Below are 20,986 nucleotides of genomic sequence, written 5' to 3'. Positions count from 1 at the left end.
CTCTCTCTCTCTCTCTCTCTCTCTCTCTCTCTCTCTCTCTCTCTCTCTCTCTCTCTCGCTCTCTCTCTCTCTCTCTCTCTCTCTCTCTCTCTCTCTCTCTCTCTCTCTCTCTCTCTCTCTGTTTTAGCTGTTTTAGCTGGAGATGAGATACGAAATTTCCTGTTTAGATTATAAGTAGAGGACAGACCGATAATGTTCAGTGTAAGAAGAGGGGGATGGTTGAGTGTCATTGAAGAGAGGATAGTTGTTTGGAAGGTTGTGTCTAGTTGACACATGGAGAAATTAAGTTTTTGAGGCACTGAACAATACTAAGTTTGCCCTGCCCCAATCAGAAATTTTAGAGAGATCAGAAATCAGGCATTATGTGGCTTCCCAGCGTGAAATGTTTACTTCCTGAAGGGTTGGACGTCTACGAAAAGACGAGAATAGTATGCATTTGCCTTGATACTACACACACACACACACACACACACACACACACACACACACACACACACACACACACACACACACACACACACACACACACACACACACAAAATATACCCATCTAGAGACGTAAACGTGATCATATCTCGATCTTGCCTGGAGAGAGAGAGAGAGAGAGAGAGAGAGAGAGAGAGAGAGAGAGAGAGAGAGAGAGAGACTGTTGGGAACATCTTACCAGACAATAGTGTGCAGCTTCTCAAACACACACACACACACACACACACACACACACACACACACACACACACACACACACACACACACACACACACACACACACCGCTTCGAGTTCCCGGGCGCGGCGAGTTCCCGGGCGCGGGTGAGCCTCTTAATGTGTAGTTCACCTAGCAGCAAGTAGGTACGGGATGTAACCCGAGGTTGTGACCTCGCTGTCCCGATGTGTGGTGTGTCAGTGGTCTCAGTCCTACCCAAAGATCGGTCACTATGTTCTCTGAGCTCTTTCCGTAGGGGAACGGCTGGCTGGGTGGCCGGCAGATGACCGTAGGTGAATCACACACACATACATTGCCAGTAAAAGTGAACATCCCTTGCCAACAGTGTGTGTAGCAAAGCGTGATAGAGAGCGAGACTGGTAAGGTAAACATTAGACAATGATGTATAGAAATGCATAAATCACACAGCGTGCCATAACTGGCAACTCATACCGGTAGGCCAGCTCTAGGATCCCCTGGAATGATCTTCAAGGTCATCAACATATCTCTGATTTTTTTCATTTGCTATTTACTTGTGGATCATTATTTTACATTATATAATATAATATATATATATATATATATATATATATATATATATATATATATATATATATATATATATATATATATATATATATATATATATATATATATATATATATATAAGTGAAAATGTAAGCGAAAAATGCATTCATTTTCTCATTTCTCAGAATTATTGGTTTGAAAGGGCTACCAACATTAATCTTGGCCACCTTGGTGAACCCCGGGCACGGGAAGGGGACGGGGTTGTGTTCTCAAATACTCCAGCCCCGTGGGTGAGGTCGGGGACGCGACGGGGAAGGGGGAATTTAATAATACGGCCGTATTACAGTTTCGGAGAACAATATGAGGTACCTCATCAGGTCCATAAGCCTTAAGAGGGTTAAGGCTGACGAGGGCATGGAAACATCACTGCGAAGGATCTTAATGGATAGCATGTAGTCGGAGGATGGAGGAGAGAAAGAAACAAGCCCTGATTCATCCAAGATAGAGTTTTTAGCAAAGGTTTGAGTGAAGAGTTCAGCTTTAGAAATAAGATGAAATGGCAGTGGTGCCATCAGGTTGATATAAAGGAGGGAAAGATGAAGAAGGCAAGTTATTGGAGATGTTTTTGGAGATCTTAGATCTAAGACCACGAATGTTGCAGAAATTAATGAAGAAAAGTTGAGGTGGGTTGTCAAGACACGAAGGGTCGATACCAGAAGAGCAGTCCGACCTGGGGACATTTGCGGTCCCCTCTCCAGATGAGGACTCCGAGGCTGGTGTAGGAATCGCCATGATAATTTTGAATTCTGAGTGAAGAGTGTGTGTGTAATTATGTGCATGTAGTTTTGTGTGAAGGAAGAGAATTGTCTTTAGAGGGTAGGCTGTGACTACCCCCTTGTGTTGTGAGACAAAAGGAAATGTTCAATGAGGTCACAGCTGGGTTTAATGATAGATTCACAGCACCCCCTGATCCAGTGCTTCAGACCTCACTGGAAGTAATTATCGTTTCGGCAGTTGTCTACTGCCTCTTCCATGATGAGGCAAAGGAAGATAATACTTGTTCAGTCGAAAATGATAAATCTTTACTTTTGAAGTGCCTCATTTCTCATTTTACCATTCTTTACTTGGCCGCAGCGAGTATTTTCAGTATGCTGTGTGTGAAGAGAGCTTTGTGTTAAACTTTATTATACAGCGTTCATGGCCAGGCACGGAATATATTCTCGTACTGCCTGGGTAGGCATGTGGCTTGGACTCAGGGGTGGCCTTCACGGCGCAACTTCCTCAGGAAATGTACAGTAGGCTGTAGTCTTCGATGACACTTTTTTTTTAGAGCACAGTGACTTGTGACAGCTGGGGAGCGACATGCTTGTGTTGTTATTGTTTTGATCAGTAATGACTCCAAGCGTTTTTTTTAATCCGAGCAAATCCAGATCAGATTCGGATCCAGAGGAATGATCTTGAGCTGATCAGTGATATAAATAGAAGACGCCTTTAATAAGGAGTTTTTGTCTTTCTTCCAGATAATTTTCGTGGAAGATGCAGCAAAACTGAATGAGTTGAAAGAAAAACACAACTTCCCGGTGTCTTCCATTGTCAATCTCACATCAAGGTAAGTCTCTCTCTTTCTTCCTCCTTTCTCTCTCTCTCTCTCTCTCTCTCTCTCTCTCTCTTTCTCTCTCTCTCTCTCTCTCTCTCTCTCTCTCTCTCTTGTCCTTTTCCATGGCAGCAAAGGTGACACAATATCCCTCTGCCCTGTGGATGGCCCACGAAATTCGTGAATTTCATCCATGCTTTCTTAGTTCACCTAACTCCTTCATTGTTAGTGAAACTGAAATAAGCAAAATTACAGTACCTAAATATCTTAATACCACTTTGCAAATACAGCGTTTCCTTCATAAAGCCCGTTATTTACTCGCTAATAGAACACTGTAATTTAACAAGATCGTGTTACTAGTAGTTACGTGTTTCAAAGTGAAGAAACACGTAAATGAACTTCGTTGCGTTACGTTGCAAACATTAATGCTTCCTATCTTTCATGTCGCGCCATAAACCTCACCACTGGCGGGAAGGAAAGGAGGGAACACCGACGCCTTACATGTGGTCGCTCAAATGTTACCACGGGATCCGTCCACATCAACGTTTTTGTTGCAGGATAGAGTCACCTTACAGTACCGCGTTTGCCTGTTTGTTCCCGTCTTACCATCCTCGACCGAGACGAAAGTGAACCTTATCCGTGCAACATACATGTGTGAGAGCAACTCACAATTAAACAGGATAAAATTTTGTGATGATTCCTCTCATTAGCTATCGCGTCTAAGCTCATGCAGTCCCAAGGAAAGCACAGGATCATTCTTGGTCGAGCCTCTGCCTGCCGAACACATGCTAAGCGCTGCACACTCGAAGTCACGATGGTGTCACTCAGATGGCCAACCGCTTGTGCTGTGTTCTGTTGATGAAGGGCTGACTTAGAGAGAGAGAGAGAGAGAGAGAGAGAGAGAGAGAGAGAGAGAGAGAGTGGGGGGGGGGGGAAATCACCGTCAATTAAATGTATTATAAAAGATTTTCGGTTGCATTCTTTCTGTTAGTCACATACTACAGAGGAAATATTTACAAGTTAGGTAACAACATAGTAAGTCGAGCGGGAACGCCAGTCTTGTATATGAGTAGATAACGAATAAAAAACATATGTATTTGTTTTAACTGGCGGGGTTTTTTTTTTTTTTTTTTTATGTAAGAGGGACACTGGCCAAGTGCAACAAAAATCCAATAAAAAAAAATGCCCACTGAAATGCCAGTACCATAAAAGGGTCAAAGCAGTAGTAGTGTAGTAGGAGTGTCTGAAGTAAGGGCGTATTTTGAATAATTTCTGGCTCTCATGTTCTCATGACTGTTTCTCCCATTGATGGTACAGAATTATTGTTAGATAAGAATAATGAAGACCCTTTCTTCTTCATAATTTCTATATGTGGAAATAAGTAGGTATGTTTTATACAGCGACCACCACATGTAGTAATGATGACTTCTTGCAGCTTTTCTTATTTTCTTATCTTCTTCTTTTCGTCTGTCCTCTCCTCACCTGATGAAGGCCATGTGTGTGTGTGTGTGTGTGTGTGTGTGTGTGTGTGTGTGTGTGTGTGTGTGTGTGTGTGTGTGTGTGTTAATTATATGTCATCTCTTCGCAGCCAGTTCCTCATGCCGGGTCTGGTGGATTCTCACGTTCACGCATCGCAATTTCCTAACAACGGCCTCCATATGGACTTGCCGCTGCTGGAGTGGCTGGAGAAGTACACGTTTCCCACCGAAAGATCCTTCTCTGATCTCAAGGTGGCCCAGGAGGTGTACCCGCGCGTGGTGGTGAGTATGAGGCAAGAAAGACAGTGCTTCTTGTATTCTGGGGTATAAGGGAACTTTAAGGGTTAAGGTAGTGGCAGATTAAGCTAATGCTACAGTGGTTGTAGTAATTATATTGTGTGTGGTGATATAACCTTTGATCATGACTCGTAATTTCACTCAACTATTTTAATTGGTGAGACCTTTCTCTCTCTCTCTCTCTCTCTCTCTCTCTCTCTCTCTCTCTCTCTCTCTCTCTCTCTCTCTCTCTCTCTCTCTCTCTCTCTCTCTCTCTCTCTCTCTCTCTCTCTCTCTCTCTCTCTCTCTCTCTCTCTCTTCACATGGCTGACTGAGTGATGCTAAAACTTCCAGTCCTCAAACATCCTTCCCGAATATCGAGTGTCAGCCCAAGCAGGTCCCAGTGATCCCGTGGAGAACGGTACCGAGATCCCATTGGTTCAAAATCAAGTATTGAGGCCAAATGACCCTTAAACAAAGAGCACAGCACTTATTGACATGCAACCGCTAGGAATCACCCGTTTCATCTTCCGAGAAATGAACTTACAATCACTACAGCCTCTAGACGTAAAAATAAATGTAAAAGTAAAAAGTAAAAGAAAGAGAAACGATAGCCGACATTTATATTTTATAGTCTTATGGCAATTTATATGGAGAAATGGCTAAAAGCGTCCACACCGTAAATAATAAATAAATACCTTAATCATCCCACTGTCTATTCTGAAAATGAATCGGCTATATATCCAATCACTGTCTGGGAACACTGCAACAAAGACGGCAATGGACCAACGCCCCACACTGATAAAAAAAAAAAAAAAAAATACAGTAGTATTTAGTATTCAAACCTATGGACATTTAAGTCATGGGAGTCACGTGCTAATTTCTTGCCAACGACCACACCACATTGAATACCGTGCTACTTAGGGTTGATGTGCTGACTGAGGGCAGAGTTCAGGGAAGTGAAATTAATGTATATGCAGGGAAGGATTATTACTTGAATCTCATAGTAGAGTTTATACGTACATTTTATCGATATTGACTGTTCATGATAAAATTTACACACACACGGCATAAGCTTCAGTACTCTCGTCGCCTTTATACGCCACTTGACTACGAAACTTCAATTTCAGACAAACATGGCTATGAAAACTGCGCTTTTTATTGTATTATCTTTTTTTTTTCTTCATAGTTCACAGCCCACCGCCACCACCACAGAGAACATAATATACAGTGATCCCTTCCGTGTGGCCTCTCTCAGGATCGAATGTTACGTAACGGCACCACCACCGCCTCTTACTTCGCCACCGTTCACCTAGCTGCTACCAAGGTCTTGGCAGCGACGGCGGCAGCTAAAGGTCAGCGTGCCTTAGTCGGTAAGGTGAACATGCTGATGAACTGTCCCGAGAACTACCGCGAGGAGAGTGTGGAGGAGAGTTTACGTGAGACCGAGGAGTTCATTAGCTACACGAAGAGTCTTAAGGTATTGTGCGTGTATATTAGTTGAGGTTATGTGATTACTATACCCTACAGTTGCCTCTTATTTTCTTTTTCATGAAAAGATAAAGTAAAAGTGTTCTCTTTCCTTAATAATTCCTCTGTAAATCAAACTCCTTACTTCCCATCACCAGTCGCCCCTCGTCCAGCCCATCGTGACGCCTCGTTTTGCTATTACGTGCCCGGAGAACCAGATGCGGGCCCTGGGTGATCTTGCATCCAAACACAAGTGTCGAGTACAGAGCCATCTGTGCGAGAGTAAGGCAGAGATAGAAATGGTTAAGAAGCTTTTCCCCGAGTTTCCTTCCTATACGCATCTCTACCACGCCATGGGACTACTGACGGACAAAGTGAGAGAGAGAGAGAGAGAGAGAGAGAGAGAGAGAGAGAGAGAGAGAGAGAGAGAGAGAGAGAGAGAGAGAGAGAGAGAGAGTATTTAAGGAAAATCCAAAGTAGTTCTTGATACATGTTTATAGATAATTATTTGGTTTATCGTTTTTGCATCAATTTATCAGAGATACTTCATGATTGACTAGTTTATCTTCCAATCTGCAGGCGATCATGGCTCACTGCGTATGGCTGGATGATGAGGAGCTGCAGTTGCTGGCGGAGAAGCGAGCTGGGGTGTCGCATTGTCCTAACTCTAATCTTAATATTCTATCTGGCCACTGCAACGTGAAGAGACTGCTTCAGCATGACGTTAAAGTCGGCCTGGGCACTGGTGAGTCAGTGAGAAATTCTGAAGGAAGTAAAGGAGAAGCTTCTCTAGATTTTGGAAGGAGTACAACATAAATCCTCGATTTCTTGTGCACCAGGAGAGGACCATGAAGCTCTTGGTGACTGAATCAAAATGAATGAAGAGGATAATCTAGAGTTATTTTCTTTGGTAAATATGTCGATCGAATTATGATCGGGTCTGTTTCTCGGACCAAGTTCGTTTTTTTTTTTTTTTTCTGCTCAATTTTTTTTTTTTTCATTTTTTTTTCAAAAGATATAGTGTGTGTGTGTGTGTGTGTGTGTGTGTGTGTGTGTGTGTGTGTGTGTGTGCGTTAACTCCTAATTATTATTTTTTTTTTTTCGATATCACACTGACGAATGTAAAGAAAGCTCATATCAAGGGTTCGCACCGATAAAAAACAGAAACCACTTTCGAAAAAGCATCAAATATTTAGCAGGAAAAGAAACTCGAATTCGTTCCCTGTACCTAATAAAGAAAATAGAATAAAAACGAGGGATGGTGCGCTGCCACCCCTAGATAGCCTTTCATCCATGTAAACAAATCTACTCCACCGCACCGCTCCTGGTACATCATGTGGCGCCACCTTTACTCCAATGTAACGGCCATTACATTCTTACAAAGCTTCAAATTAACACATAACTTAAAATTACCTAACCTCGTCTAACCTGACCAGACTTAACGTAGCCTTCCGTGACCTACACAAATTTAACCTAATTTCAAAAATACTAAGTGTACCATTAGGTGGAGAGTGGGTTCTGAATGAATGACCTTCAAATGATAAACAGCGGAGGCCGCACGCTATCCACATTCAAAGCAGATACTAAACTACTTGCGCTTTTACAGTTTAAACAGATTCATATTCAGAATTTATAGTTAATGACTACTAATTGGCTGTGTTCAAACAAGCGAACCAACGAAAATGAAATATGTCGAGTCTGTGCGTTGTGACATAACATGCCCCGCCGTCCAACACTACCGACATGCACATCAGGGTTGCCATTTGGTATTTTTCAATACCAAATTAGGGTAAATTTGGTATTGAAAAATCCACTTGGTATTAAAGCACCGTGACTGGTATTGGACTTAGATTTGGTATTGAAACGAAAGAAATTTGGTATTGAACTAAAAAAAAAAATATATATATATATATATATATATATATATATATATATATATATATATATATATATATATATATATATATATATATATATATATATATATATATATATATATATATATAAAATAGGGACACACACACACACACACACACATAGTTCAACCTTCCCAGTAAACAGCTAGTAATTAAAAGTTTAATCAATGTCTTTCATAATCTAAGTCTGAGTTCAGGGTGAATTTTTACCTGTGCATCATCATTTTGTTTTCATCGCCACCCTGCAGACCCGAGACGCCAGGATTAGCATTATAAGGCTACAAATAAATAGTCATCAGTTACGGCCGCGCCGACGTCCGATTCTCACGCTTCTGTTTCGAGACGTGTAGCCTGCGCGTCTCATACAAGTCCAGCTGCGACCTTCCGGGCTCCGGCCAGCGGCCACTGCCAGTTGGCTCTTGGCTGTGAACTGGGGAGGTGTCAGCATGTCGAAGTGGAAAGGTTCCTATTAATCTGGTCGCACTTACCACGCCGAGTGGGAAAAAGAATTTCCATGGGTAACAAAAGCAAAAGATGGCACTCAGCAGGCATATTGCAAATTGTGCCACAAAGGTTTGCAGCCAAGAAAAGGAACACTTAAAAATCATGCAGAGTCCAAGGAACATACACAGCGTGCCTCCTCAATTAGCTTTACCAGTACGTCCATGTTTCAGAGCTTTAAGAAAACATCATCAGATCCTGATAAACTGAAAAGAGCTGAACTGCAGCTTGCAGTAGGAAATACATGTCACTGCCCAGTTATTGCTGTAGACCACTTAAGTGAGACTGTAAAGCGCAACGGGGTTGGAAGCACTCCTGAGAACTTGAAACTACATCGTACAAAATGTTCGAAACTAATTACTCAAGTAATTTCTCCAGCTCTTGAGGAGGACTTGTTATCAAAGATTGAAACAGCTAAATATTTCTGCTTGCTTGTTGATGAGTCTACAGACTCTACAGACATTGCGAGTGACAAAAGTTTATGCATTTGCATAAGATTCTATGATGAGGAAAATGCTGAAATAGGAACATATTTTTGGGGACTTGCAAAAGTTGTTGAAACAACAGGTGAAGCATTGTTCGAGGCTGTGAAAAAATCCCCCGTGTGCACTGTTTATCGCTTGACGCCTTCATCATGCCTAAAGTTATAGAAAAGAGGAAGTGTGTTGTGCTTACACTTAAGCAGCTGATCAGATCAGCTGCTGATTAAGATCAGCTGATCTTTGTTATGGTAAGATGCGTGAGTGTAGGGTGGTGATTGTGGACGTAATTTCACTTCTATTCAAGTATCCGGCAATATTCAAGTATCCGGCATGTCGGCGGTCCCGTTGATGCCGGATAAGAGGGATTTTACTGTACATGCCACAGTTTGGCATTATGTGTGCAAAAAGGCTTCGAAAAACTACCCTCAAACTTAGGATTCATGTTGAAAGAGGTACCGAAGTGGTTCAAGAAAAGTGCTCTGAGAAGGGGAAACCTATAGAATGCTCTTTGAAACTATAAATATAAATGAAGAGCGGTCAGGTATTCCTAGTCCATGTATTAAAATGTCAGAAACTCGATGGCTTGTGCGTGGCAAAGTAATTTACAACATATTAGTAAACTGGGAAGAGCTTAAAGCATACTTCAACATTGCCAAGATCGAAGGTACCCAAGATGTTCGCTACAAAGCAAGGCTGTTGTGGGACATGTTTAACGATGACCAGAACTACCTGTATTTTGTGTTTGCATCCCCCATAGTGACTGAGTTCGAAAGACTTAATGCACTGTTTTAATCAACAAACGCCAAGCCCTCCACATTGTTTCATGAGTTGGATATTCACTTCACTTCTTTGACTCGTCGAGTGTACGATGAAAAAGACACGCCTCTACCTTTGGAAAAGATTGATTTTGGAGCAAAGTTCTTATCAGAGTGCCAGCTTCTGCTAGGTAAAGATCAAATGAAAGTAAAGAACTTGAAAAATCGCTGTCAAGAAATGCTGTTTGAACTTATTGAGCAGGTGACTTTGCGGACCACGCTGTTAATGACTGGGAAGTGCTGCAAAATCTGAATATAAGTGACAGAATGCTTGAGAAATTTACATCAACCAACATGTATATAGCTGCCGAGGAAACAGACGGTGGCTTGGATGCTCTTCTTGACTAACCAAGTAAGTATATACTTTATTTCAACTAAAAAATTGCGAAAACATGTTTTATCCATAGTTTGGTATTGAAAAAGTGAATCTGGTATTAAAAATTGAAGTATTTGGTATTAAGTCCCTGAGTAAATCTGGCAACCCTGATGCACATGCCTGCACGGCTGAACGAAACGCGTAATGGGCCAAAACAAAAATAGAGTTTGCAGTTTGCATAAAATTTCTTGAGTATTTCCATACTTGCTTTTACCTTAAAAAAAGTAGAGAGGTGAAAAATAATTAGATCCAGACCCGGACATTATCAACATATTATCCTTCTCTTGTTTTAAGTGGTTACCTATTTAATTGATTTATAAGGTTCTAAATAACTATTCAGTATCATACTATATAACATTAAGTTTACAAGATTTTACTTGTATCATTGATTCTATGTTCATAGTCTAATGTTTTGTAATCTTATTTTATGTACTTTTAAATAGCTCTGGTGGAAGTTATTGTTGTTTTCAAGAACGCTTTCATGATTCTAATAATCAAGAGTGTTTTCATGATGCTAATGATAAGAGTCAAAGATTCACCATCATTAGTGAGAAAACACCCATTAGAACATGATCAATCATCCCCATAGTCATTGATTTTTTTTTTTTTTTTTTTTTTTTTTTTTTTTTTTGAAGTAATAATGTCCCATGGGAGAAACTCTGATTTTTGCTAAGGTGTTGCCTTATCATATCTTACCCATTATTCTATTCGGGCTTATAGAGCACTTTTGAGTTGAAACTCATCAATAACTGTTGCCTTAGTTGTTTCTAAGACTGGTGTGCTAGCCATTGCAGGGTTCCCTCCTATGGAGACCAACCAGATAAGAACAGGTCTTAATTTGATATTTTATCCTACAACTTTTGTTTACAGTTTCCTCAATCATCCTGACACGAAGCATCTTGTTGCAGATTGTTCTGCTGGCTACAGTCCTTCAGTGCTGGATGCGATGAGGCGAGCCCTTCATGTCTCCTGTTCTGTGGGGATGGAACATACTAAAGACCATGTTCTCACTCCAGCTGAGGCCTTCCACCTGGCCACTCTGGGAGGTGCTCAAGGTAAGTGTACCTCTGATACAGGACATAAGCTCATATTCTTAAACTCCTTATGGTTTCATTAAAACTGTTCTCAAAGGTCATACAAATAACTAGCTGGGTTCTTGTGGTTGTTTTCTTATCACTGATGCAGAATCCATGTTTCCATGAAAATGCCCTTGTAAACAATGGTGACTTCCAAAGAAATCTGTTAATTGAGATCAAGAGATGAAAATACACAAGAGTGAGCATTTCATGTGGGAACATCATTGAACATTTTGTTCTTTTAAGCTTTCAGGGAAATTATAGTGCTGGCAGTTTGTAATAATTTTGTCATAAGACTGACCATGGAGCATCAACTTGAATGCCTTTGAGTTCATAAACCTGGCTGAGTTCTGCTAGTAGCAGGAGGAGGCAGTAGACACCTGCCGAAACGATAATTACTCCCAGTGAGGTCTAAAGCACTGTTCAGGGGGTGCTGTGAACTTATCATTAAACTCAGCTGTGACCTCACTGAACGTTTCCCTTTGCGTCTCACAACACAAGGGGGCAGTCACAGCCTGCCCTCTAAAGACAACTCTCTTCCTCCACACAAAACTACAAGCACCTAATAACACACACATCCTTCACTCAAAGATTTCAAAATTATTATGGCGACTCCTACACCAGCCTCGGAGTCCCCATCTGGGAAGGGGACCATAAATGTCTCCAGGTCGGACTGCCTTTCTGTCGATGACCCTAAGTGTCTTGACACCCCCTCAATTTTTTCTTCATTAACTTCTGCAACATTCGCGGTCTAAGATCTAATTTTCAATCTGTAGAACACCACCTCTCCTCTTCTAAACCTCATCTTCTTTTCCTCACTGAAACTCAGGTGTACGAGGCAACTGACAGTAGCCCCTTTTCTGTTCCCTCCTACTTTCTCTATCCTCATTTTCGATCCAAAGCTGGATGTTGCATTATGTGCGCAATGACTTAACCTGCTCTCGTGCCCACACTCTTGAATCTTCTGAGTTTTCCACCATCTGGCTACAACTACAGAGTCACTCTCAAACTAAATTTATCTGTGCTGTATACCTCTCACCAAACTCCTCTGACTATAAGAAATTCTTTGACTACTTAACTTCCAAAGTGGAGCACATTCTGACTCTTCCCTTTTGCAGAGATCTCCATTCTTGGAGACTTCAATGTTCACCACCAGCTTTGGCTTTCCTCTCCCTTCACTGACCATCCTGGTGAACTAGCCTTCAACTTTGCTATCCTTCACGACCTAGAGCAATTGGTGCAACACCCTACTTGTATTCCTGACCGTCTTGGAGATACGCCCAACATTCTTGATCTTTTCCTGACCTCTAATCCTGCTACTTATGCTGTCACCCTTTCTTCTCCGTTGGGCTCCTCCGTTCACAATCTCATATCTGTATATTGTCCTATCACTCCAATCCCTCCTCAGGATCCTCCTAAGCGAAGGTGCCTCTGGCATTTTGCCTCTGCTAGTTGGGGGGACCTGAGGAGGTATTTTGCTAATTTTCCTTGGAATGACTACTGCTTCCGTGTCAGAGACCCGTCTTTGTGTGTTGAGCGCATAACAGAGGTGATAATGTCTGGCATGGAGGCATATATTTCTCACTCTTTTTCTTGACCTAAACCTTCCAAACCTTGATTTAACTCTTGTTCTCGTGCTATACATAATAGAGAGGTGGCCCACAAAAGGTACTTAAGCCTTCCATCACCAGAATCTCATGCACTTTATATTTCTGCCTCGGAACCATGCCAAGTCTGTTCTCCAACTAGCCAAAAACCAAAAACATTTACAGAAAGTGTTAAAACCTTTCAAGATCTAACTCCCCTCGTGACTTCTGGCATCTAGCCAAAAATATCTCCAATAATTTTGCTTCTTCTTTCCCTCCTTTATTTCAACCAAATGGCACTACTGCTATCACATCTGTTTCTAAAGCTGAACTCTTCGCTCAAACCTTTGCTAAAAACCCTACCTTGGATGATTCTGGGCTTGTTCCTCCCTCTCCTCCACCCTCTGACTACTTCATGCTACCTATTAAAATTCTTCGCAATGATCTTTTCCATGCCCTTGCTGGCCTAAACCCTCGGAAGGCTTATGGACCTGATGGGGTCCCTCCTACTGTTCTCTGAAACTGTGCCTCCGTGCTTGCACCTTGCCTAGTCAAACTCTTTCAGCTCTGTCTGTCAACATCTACCTTTCCTTCTTGCTGGAAGTTTGCCTACATTCAGCCTGTTCCTAAAAAGGATGACCGTTCTAATCCCTCAAGCTACCGTCCTATTGCTTTAATTTCCTGCCTATCTAAAGTTTTTGAATCTATCCTCAACAGGAAGATTCTTAAACATCTATCACTTTACAACCTTCTATCTGATCGCCAGTATGTGTTCCGTCAAGGCCGATCTACTGGTGATCTTTTGGCTTTCCTTACTGAGTCTTGGTCATCCTCTTGTAGAGATCATGGTGAAACTTTTGCTGTTGCCTTGGACATATCAAAAGCTTTTGATAGAGTCTGACACAAAGCTTTGATTTCCAAACTACCCTCCTACGGCTTCTATCCTTCTCTCTGTAACTTCATCTCAAGTGTCCTTTCTGACCGTTCTATTGCTGCTGTGGTAGACGGTCACTGTTCTTCTCCTAAATCTATTAACAGTGGTGTTCCTCAGGGTTCTGCCCTGTCACCCACTCTCTTCTTATTATTCATTAATGATCTTCTAAACCAAACATCTTGTCCTATCCACTCCTACGCTGATGATACCACCCTGCACTTTTCCACGTCTTTTCATAGACGTCCAACCCTTCAGGAAGTAAACATTTCACGCAGGGAAGCCACGGAACGTTTGACTTCTGATCTTTCTAAAATTTCTGATTGGGGCAGAGCAAAATTGGTATTGTTCAATGCCTCAAAAACTCAATTCCTCCATCTATCAACTCGACACAACCTTCCAGACAACTATCCCCTCTTCTTCAATGACACTCAACTGTCCCCCTCTTCTACACTGAACATCCTCGGTTTGTCCTTTACTTATAATCTGAACTGGGAACTTCACATCTCATCTCTAGCTAAAACAGCTTCTATGAAATTAGGTGTTCTGAGACGTCGCCAGTTTTTCTCACCCCCGCCCCCCAGCTGCTAACTCTGTACAAGGGCCTTATCCGTTCATGTATGGACTATGCTTCACATGTCTGGGGGGTTCCACTCATACTGCTCTTCTAGACAGGGTGGAATCAAAAGCTTTTCGTTTCATCAACTCTCCTCTAACTGACTGTCTTGAGCCTCTCTCTCATTGCCGCAATGTTGCATCTGTAGCTGTCTTCTACCGCTATTTTCACGCTAACTGCTCTTCTGATCTTGCTAACTGCATGCCTCCCTTCCTCCCGCGGCCTCGCTGCACAAGACTTTCTTCTTTCTCTCACCCCTATTCTGTCCACCTCTCTAACGCAAGAGTTAACCAGTATTCTCAATCATTCATCCCTTTCTCTGGTAAACTCTGGAACTCCTTACCTGCTTTTGTATTTCCACCTTCCTATGACTTTAATTCCTTCAAGAGGGAGGTTTCAAGACACTTATCCTTCAGTTTTTGACTACCGCTTTGGTCCCTTTTTATGGGACTGTCATTTCGGTGGGCATTTTTTTTTTATCGGATTTTTGTTGCCCATGGTCAGTGTCCCTGCTATATATATATATATATATATATATATATATATATATATATATATATATATATATATATATATATATATATATATATATATATATATATATATATATATAAAAAGGATACAAACAGGTTATCTGATCTAGGTCATACTTGCCCCTGCCTTCCTAAATGAATGGCTAAATGAATACATAGGGATGAGAGAGAGAGAGAGAGAGAGAGAGAGAGAGAGAGAGAGAGAGAGAGAGAGAGAGAGAGAGAGAGAGAGAGAGAGAGAGAGCATTATTAACATTTCCTGTCGTTGATTATCTGTTTATTAAGATTATGAAAGTAGGCGAAGCTGCAAGAAGCCAGAGGCAACAGATGTACATGTGACAGAAACTGTATAAAACATCCTTACCAATCATTCTAAATCATAAATTTATCTAATATTCTTTTAAAACTCCCTATTGATTTAGCACTAGCAATTTGATTATTGAATGTATTTCAGTCATGCACCATTCTATTTGAGAACTAATTTTTTCCTATCTTTCCTAAACCTAATTTTATTGATTGTGAATCCAGTACTTTTAGTCTTATCCTGACTCCTGTACTATTGTTGTGTAATTATTTTACTTCCACATCTCTCCTGTTTACTGTTAACATTAGCACATCATTATTCTATTGCAGTGGTGAGCATGGATGATTGCATTGGTAATTTTGTGGTGGGGAAAGAGTTTGATGCAATTTTAGTTGATGTTGAGGCTCCTGATTCACCGCTGGACATCTATGAACAGGCAAGTATATAAGCATTGCCTCCCTAGCATACTCGTCTTGTTACAACAGTTGCACTGTCATGCTCCTCGGCTATCTTATGGAACCACATCATGTATATACAGTACTCATCTTATATTCTGTACTCGATATGACTAAACCATCCAAGAATCTTATGGTTCTTATCTTCTCGTGTTCTTCCTTCCACTCAGGACAGCATGGAACATAAGATCCGAAGGTTCCTGTACAATGGTGATGACCGGAACATGCTGGAGGTTTATGTGGCGGGGCGAAGGGTCAGTGCTCGTTGAAGTAGTGACCAGAAACCCGGGACTGAAGATCACCATGTTTAGTAGAGCAGGTCATCTGAAAGTCTGTGATAGTTACATTTTGGCATTGGGAGTCGTAATGACTCATTTAATACAGGATGTCCCGTTAGTTAAGGTACATACTTCAGGATTTGATCATTCAAGTAGTTCTAAGTCGAAAATACTCTATACACATATGCTGTGTTTTGCAAGAAATTAACGTGTTAGTTCCGTGTTACGGGAACCGCTCGCCTGGGTGGACCTTCGCCTCCGTCACTCCCTACTCGGCTCGCAACGTACTCGAGTGGCGCTGCGCGGTGTTAAGTTTATTTATTTATTTATTTATTTATTTATTTATTTTTGTACAAGCTTCGCAGTAAAAGTCTTACATGAAGCAGTTAGCAAATGACTTTATTTTTATTTTTTTTTCATGTGTCAGTGAACCAAATATGCAGGTTACACATCAGTACAATGGTTGTTTTAAACATACGTGGCAACTCACCAGTTTCGCGACGACTGCCCGGTGTGGCATGAAATGTCGTAGGTTTTTTTTTTTTTTTTTTTTTTCTTTTTTTTAGGTTTTAGTTTCAGATGACCAAGTGCGCGTGCAGCCCTATTTTCATTGCCAGACGTATGGCTCATTTACTCCCAGCCACAGCAATGCACAGACCTCCCTGGGGCTCGTAAGCATAAAAACCCTGTAAAACTTTTAAATTTACTCCCAGTTAAAAGTGAGTGCTAAAAGTGTATACTAGAAACTATAAAAGTTTTCGTAACTTTTAGCTATGAATAAAAGTAAAATCTATACTCGCTATTCGTGCTATGTTTAGCGATTAAGAAAGACCGTAACCATTGTTTTTGCACTTGAATGTCAAAACAATACATAAAAACATTTAATGTTAATTTACATTTGATTTTTTTTATATTAAAAAAGAACCGGAGTATTGACATTTTTATGAGTTTAATGGTGTTTTCGGAACTAAACTGCTAGATGTCGTTGCTGCTCATCTAACTGTAGGAAAGAGAGCTAAAATATTATTGTAGTAAATCCCAGGTGCGTAAAGATACATAGAACATTGATCATGATACTATTGAAATGATGTATCGACTTTTCAATATCCGGTATGGATAATATTGAGAGAATGTGGTCAATTATTTTTTTTTTTTTTTTTTTTGTGATTATCGAGTAAACTGCTAGCATTATCTTAAATAAAGCATATTACAAGTATAAAAACTATTGATTTGGACAATGAAAAAATAAAAAATCACACTATACTATATAGTATGACACAACCTACTCAGTAACATCGTGATATATGGCTCTATTTTTTTTACTTTTATTTATTTATTTATTTATTTTATTTTTTTTTTTTTTTTTTGTGTGTGTGTGTGTGGGGGGGGGGGTTAGCATCCCTCTCACGAAGCGAGCGACAAGGCAAAGTAATAAGTAATCGAGAACCAAAACAAACATCTCTCAGGCGATCCTGCTGCTGCTGTATTGTCCAGCTACCGTAATCCATTGCTTAGGGCGTAGTGGAGATGGGCACTGCAGCAACATTGAACTTCTTGTCCAACGTGTTTCTTAAGTTCAACCAGCGCGGCCGAGTCAGGTGTTTGCTTTGGTTAGAGATACAGCATTACTATCGCCAGGACACTCGAGTTGCCATTTTTTTTTTCTTTATTAAAATTGCCGTTTCCATAAACTAGGAAGGAGATCTATGTAATTTGGACTTTTGACTGTCACAGACATATTGCCTTTATGTTTACTGTCGTCTAGATTAAGACGTTTCCAATCAAGAGTGTATTCATTTGGAAATCTTAAGATGACCAAATAAATCTAAATGCCGATTCACTAGAAAATCAATATATATATATATATATATATATATATATATATATATATATATATATATATATATATATATATATATATATATATATATATATATATATATATATATATATATATATATATATATATATATACACACACACACACACACACACACATTTGTTCATGAAAAGAGTTTGATTTTACTTGTGTTACTACTTAGAAGGGATTACGTAGAAAAATATATTATATAAGCCCATTGCATCTTCATGTAAATAGAATAACACTGTAGGTATATCTGATATTGCTTGTATGAGAGAAGAGTTTGTGTCTGTGCTGCCGCCTGGTAACAACCAATAGTTCTGTAAACTCCCCATTATGTACATGACGCGGGTTCAGACACGAACCCGCCCAGGAGATGTCAACACAAGAATGGTGGGGGCAGCTTGGCCAAGCCAAGGAAAGAAAGAGGCAGCTCTGTCAGGCTAATTGGATGATATATTAGTTTCTGCTAAGTGCAAAATAATTTTCAAAATTCTGATTATCCCTGCAAGCAGCTGTGGGGATGGCTGAAGGCAATTAGCTTTATTAAATTCCACTAGCTCCCTACAAGCAGCTAAGAGGCGACTTGACTAGTTAAGTTGGGTTGAATTCAGAGGGATTTCTTAGATTGTACTTACTCTCAGCAAGGGACTATGGGGTGTCTGGGTGAAGTTATTAAGTTGAATGTAGAAAAATAAGTTGAATTCCAGTTACTTGGACTGTGGTGACAGATTGTTAGTTTGACACACACACACACACACACACACACACACACACTTGCCAAAACCCAATTTAAAATTTATTTTTGTGTCATGAGCTACAATTGCATTCCACAGCTTTATTTCATACCTTATTTACATATTCTGCTTCCTAATTTCTGGATGCAGTAATTCTTATATGTGTGACAGTGGGGAATCCTGCAGCTTATATAACAGAGAGAGAGAGAGAGAGAGAGAGAGAGAGAGAGAGAGAGAGAATAAATCTGAAGATGCCGTGTAGTGCGTGAGCCTGAAGGGTTTTGACTGATGGTTAGCTGCGTTGTACTGAAGTTATGGTCTTTACCTAATCTTATTCCCTATAATGTGATTCCCTAGTGCATTCCTCACAAGTTATATCACATATAGAATGTCACCAAGGGGAGGAAGAACTCTCTTGATCAAACTGAGCATCACTATACTCTCATAGAACGTTTCTCTTTTGTCGAAAATTAAGGTGTTGAGCTATCACCCTGCCGCCTAGAAGTAATTTTAGGCGCTTAGGAGTATCTCTCACCACTCTTAGTCGGTAAAAGTCTTTTAGGTCTTAAAAGTGATTATGTATTACTGTTAAGGAACTTTTACCAGTAAAAGTAAAACTGGCCACTAAAAATACGTTTAGCCTGTTAAAAATGTTAATGTGTATGGGTCCTGGACCCCCTCTTAAGGACATTCATTTTATCCTCGGAAGAACGTTTAGGCGTTAGCCGAGATCTGTTAGCTATTATGCCACATAACATAGTTTCTTTTTAATATATCAGTTCTTTTTACTTATTGGCATTCAAGTATTGGGTATGGATTATTTAGCTTATCAAACCATTCAGTACTGCGAATGGTATGGGTTTTAAGATAATACGACACTAATCTAACCTAGCATTACGTAACCTAACTAGCTGGTCACTTGAATCTATTACACCGGTGTAATAGGTTCAAGTGACCAGTTTTAAGTGATCAAGTGCGCGCGCAGCCCTATTTTTACTGCTAGACGTACAATGCATTCACTCTCACTCAGACATCTTCAGCCGACACCATTCGACAGCAGCGGTAGTAGGCATGCCATGTAGGTTAGGTATTGCTACACATCATTTTGGTTAGGTTAGGTGCCGGTGTCTTCTGTTTGAATATCTGCGTCTGTATTCTGCTGCTGCAGCCAGGGTATTCCCATCACAAAATGAATATGTCATGAATATGATCACATAAATATCATATCCGAATACTCAGTGTTACTGAATGAGAAAGGCATCTTCATAGTAACAAAAAGATGCACATTGGCAATCAGCTGATTGACGAGACCTGTCAATTAGGCGTGTGTGTGTGTGTGTTGACTGTCACCTTGAAAAGTCAAGGTGACGCCAACTAAATGTTGAGAGTGGCAGTTGCACCGAGTTGTCAAGTATGTTTATAAAGTAGCTCTTCACAACCACTTTTATTGTGTAGCCTGTACATTTTCTTCACTGACACATACAAAAATTAAGTTTGTTATTTGTTGTTTCCTGTAAGGCTTTGCGTAAATTGTAACAAAAAAAAAAAAAAATCAATGCCGCGCGGCGCCACTGGAGTAGGTAGCTAGCTAAGGAAGGAAGGAAGGAGTCGGAGGCCTTCCTTGGCCAGCGGTTCTCGCACGTTAATTTATCACGAAATAAAGCAAAACACAGCATATGTGTATAGAGCATTTTCTACTCAGAATTATTTGAACAATCACAACCTGAACTTAACTCGCGGGACACCCTGTATGTGTAGTGTTCATCTCATAGATTTCTAACCCAATATTTCTCTCTCTCTCTCTCTCTCTCTCTCTCTCTCTCTCTCTCTCTCTCTCTCTCTCTCTCTCTCTCTCTCTCTCTCTCTCTCTCTCCTGTTGCAGTGTAAGTGACTAAAAATAGAACATGATGAAAAAATAAAAAAAACTTGGAAGGAGCACAGGTTGAGGTAATGCATGATTCATTTAACTTGCATTCCATCATAAAAGCTAATGTGATTTGCATAACTTGGCTAATGCTCCACAAGTGTGTGTGTGTGTGTGTGATTATTAATCATGAAAGGGACTCCACTGCACAATCAAAATGGAGAGAGAGAGAGAGAGAGAGAGAGAGATTATGCATCACTGAGATTATATATCACTTACTAATATCAAGAATAGTTGGCCTTTCTTCACTAATAAATGTCATCTTATTTAGTGTTTATGTTCCATAAAAGAGAATAAAATAAATAAAATATAATCACGTGTGTGTGTGTGTGTGTGTGTGTGTTGACCTAGTTGTAACATAAGGGTATACAGCTAAGTTTATGCTATTAGCTAATGCTCCACAAGTGTATGTGTATGTGTGTGTGTAATTATTTATCATAAAAGGGACTCCACTGCACAATCAAAATGGAGAGAGAGAGAGAGAGAGAGAGAGAGAGAGAGAGAGAGAGAGAGAGATTATGCATCACTGAGATTATATATCACTTACT

The 20,986-nt window shown here is 40.4% G+C and overlaps 1 protein-coding gene across 1 annotated transcript in view; it reads left to right on the top strand.

Moving 5' to 3' along the window:
• The window catches only part of LOC135110932 (guanine deaminase-like), a 32,333-nt gene extending 15,493 nt beyond the window's left edge, over nt 1–16,840 (top strand). The window contains exons 3-10 of the mRNA XM_064023618.1: nt 2,750–2,838; nt 4,412–4,583; nt 5,836–6,057; nt 6,206–6,421; nt 6,627–6,792; nt 11,046–11,192; nt 15,513–15,619; nt 15,809–16,840. Of these exons, the coding sequence (XP_063879688.1) occupies nt 2,750–2,838; nt 4,412–4,583; nt 5,836–6,057; nt 6,206–6,421; nt 6,627–6,792; nt 11,046–11,192; nt 15,513–15,619; nt 15,809–15,907 (1,218 nt within the window). The 3' untranslated portion in view covers nt 15,908–16,840. The remainder of the gene's footprint in view (nt 1–2,749; nt 2,839–4,411; nt 4,584–5,835; nt 6,058–6,205; nt 6,422–6,626; nt 6,793–11,045; nt 11,193–15,512; nt 15,620–15,808) is intronic.
• Nucleotides 16,841–20,986: the final 4,146 nt, after the last annotated feature.

The sequence above is a fragment of the Scylla paramamosain genome, chromosome 21 (assembly GCF_035594125.1).
Source record: "Scylla paramamosain isolate STU-SP2022 chromosome 21, ASM3559412v1, whole genome shotgun sequence".
Classification (NCBI taxonomy): domain Eukaryota; kingdom Metazoa; phylum Arthropoda; class Malacostraca; order Decapoda; family Portunidae; genus Scylla; species Scylla paramamosain.
Note: the sequence above shows the minus strand (reverse complement) of the source record. Positions and strands in the feature narration are given on the sequence as shown.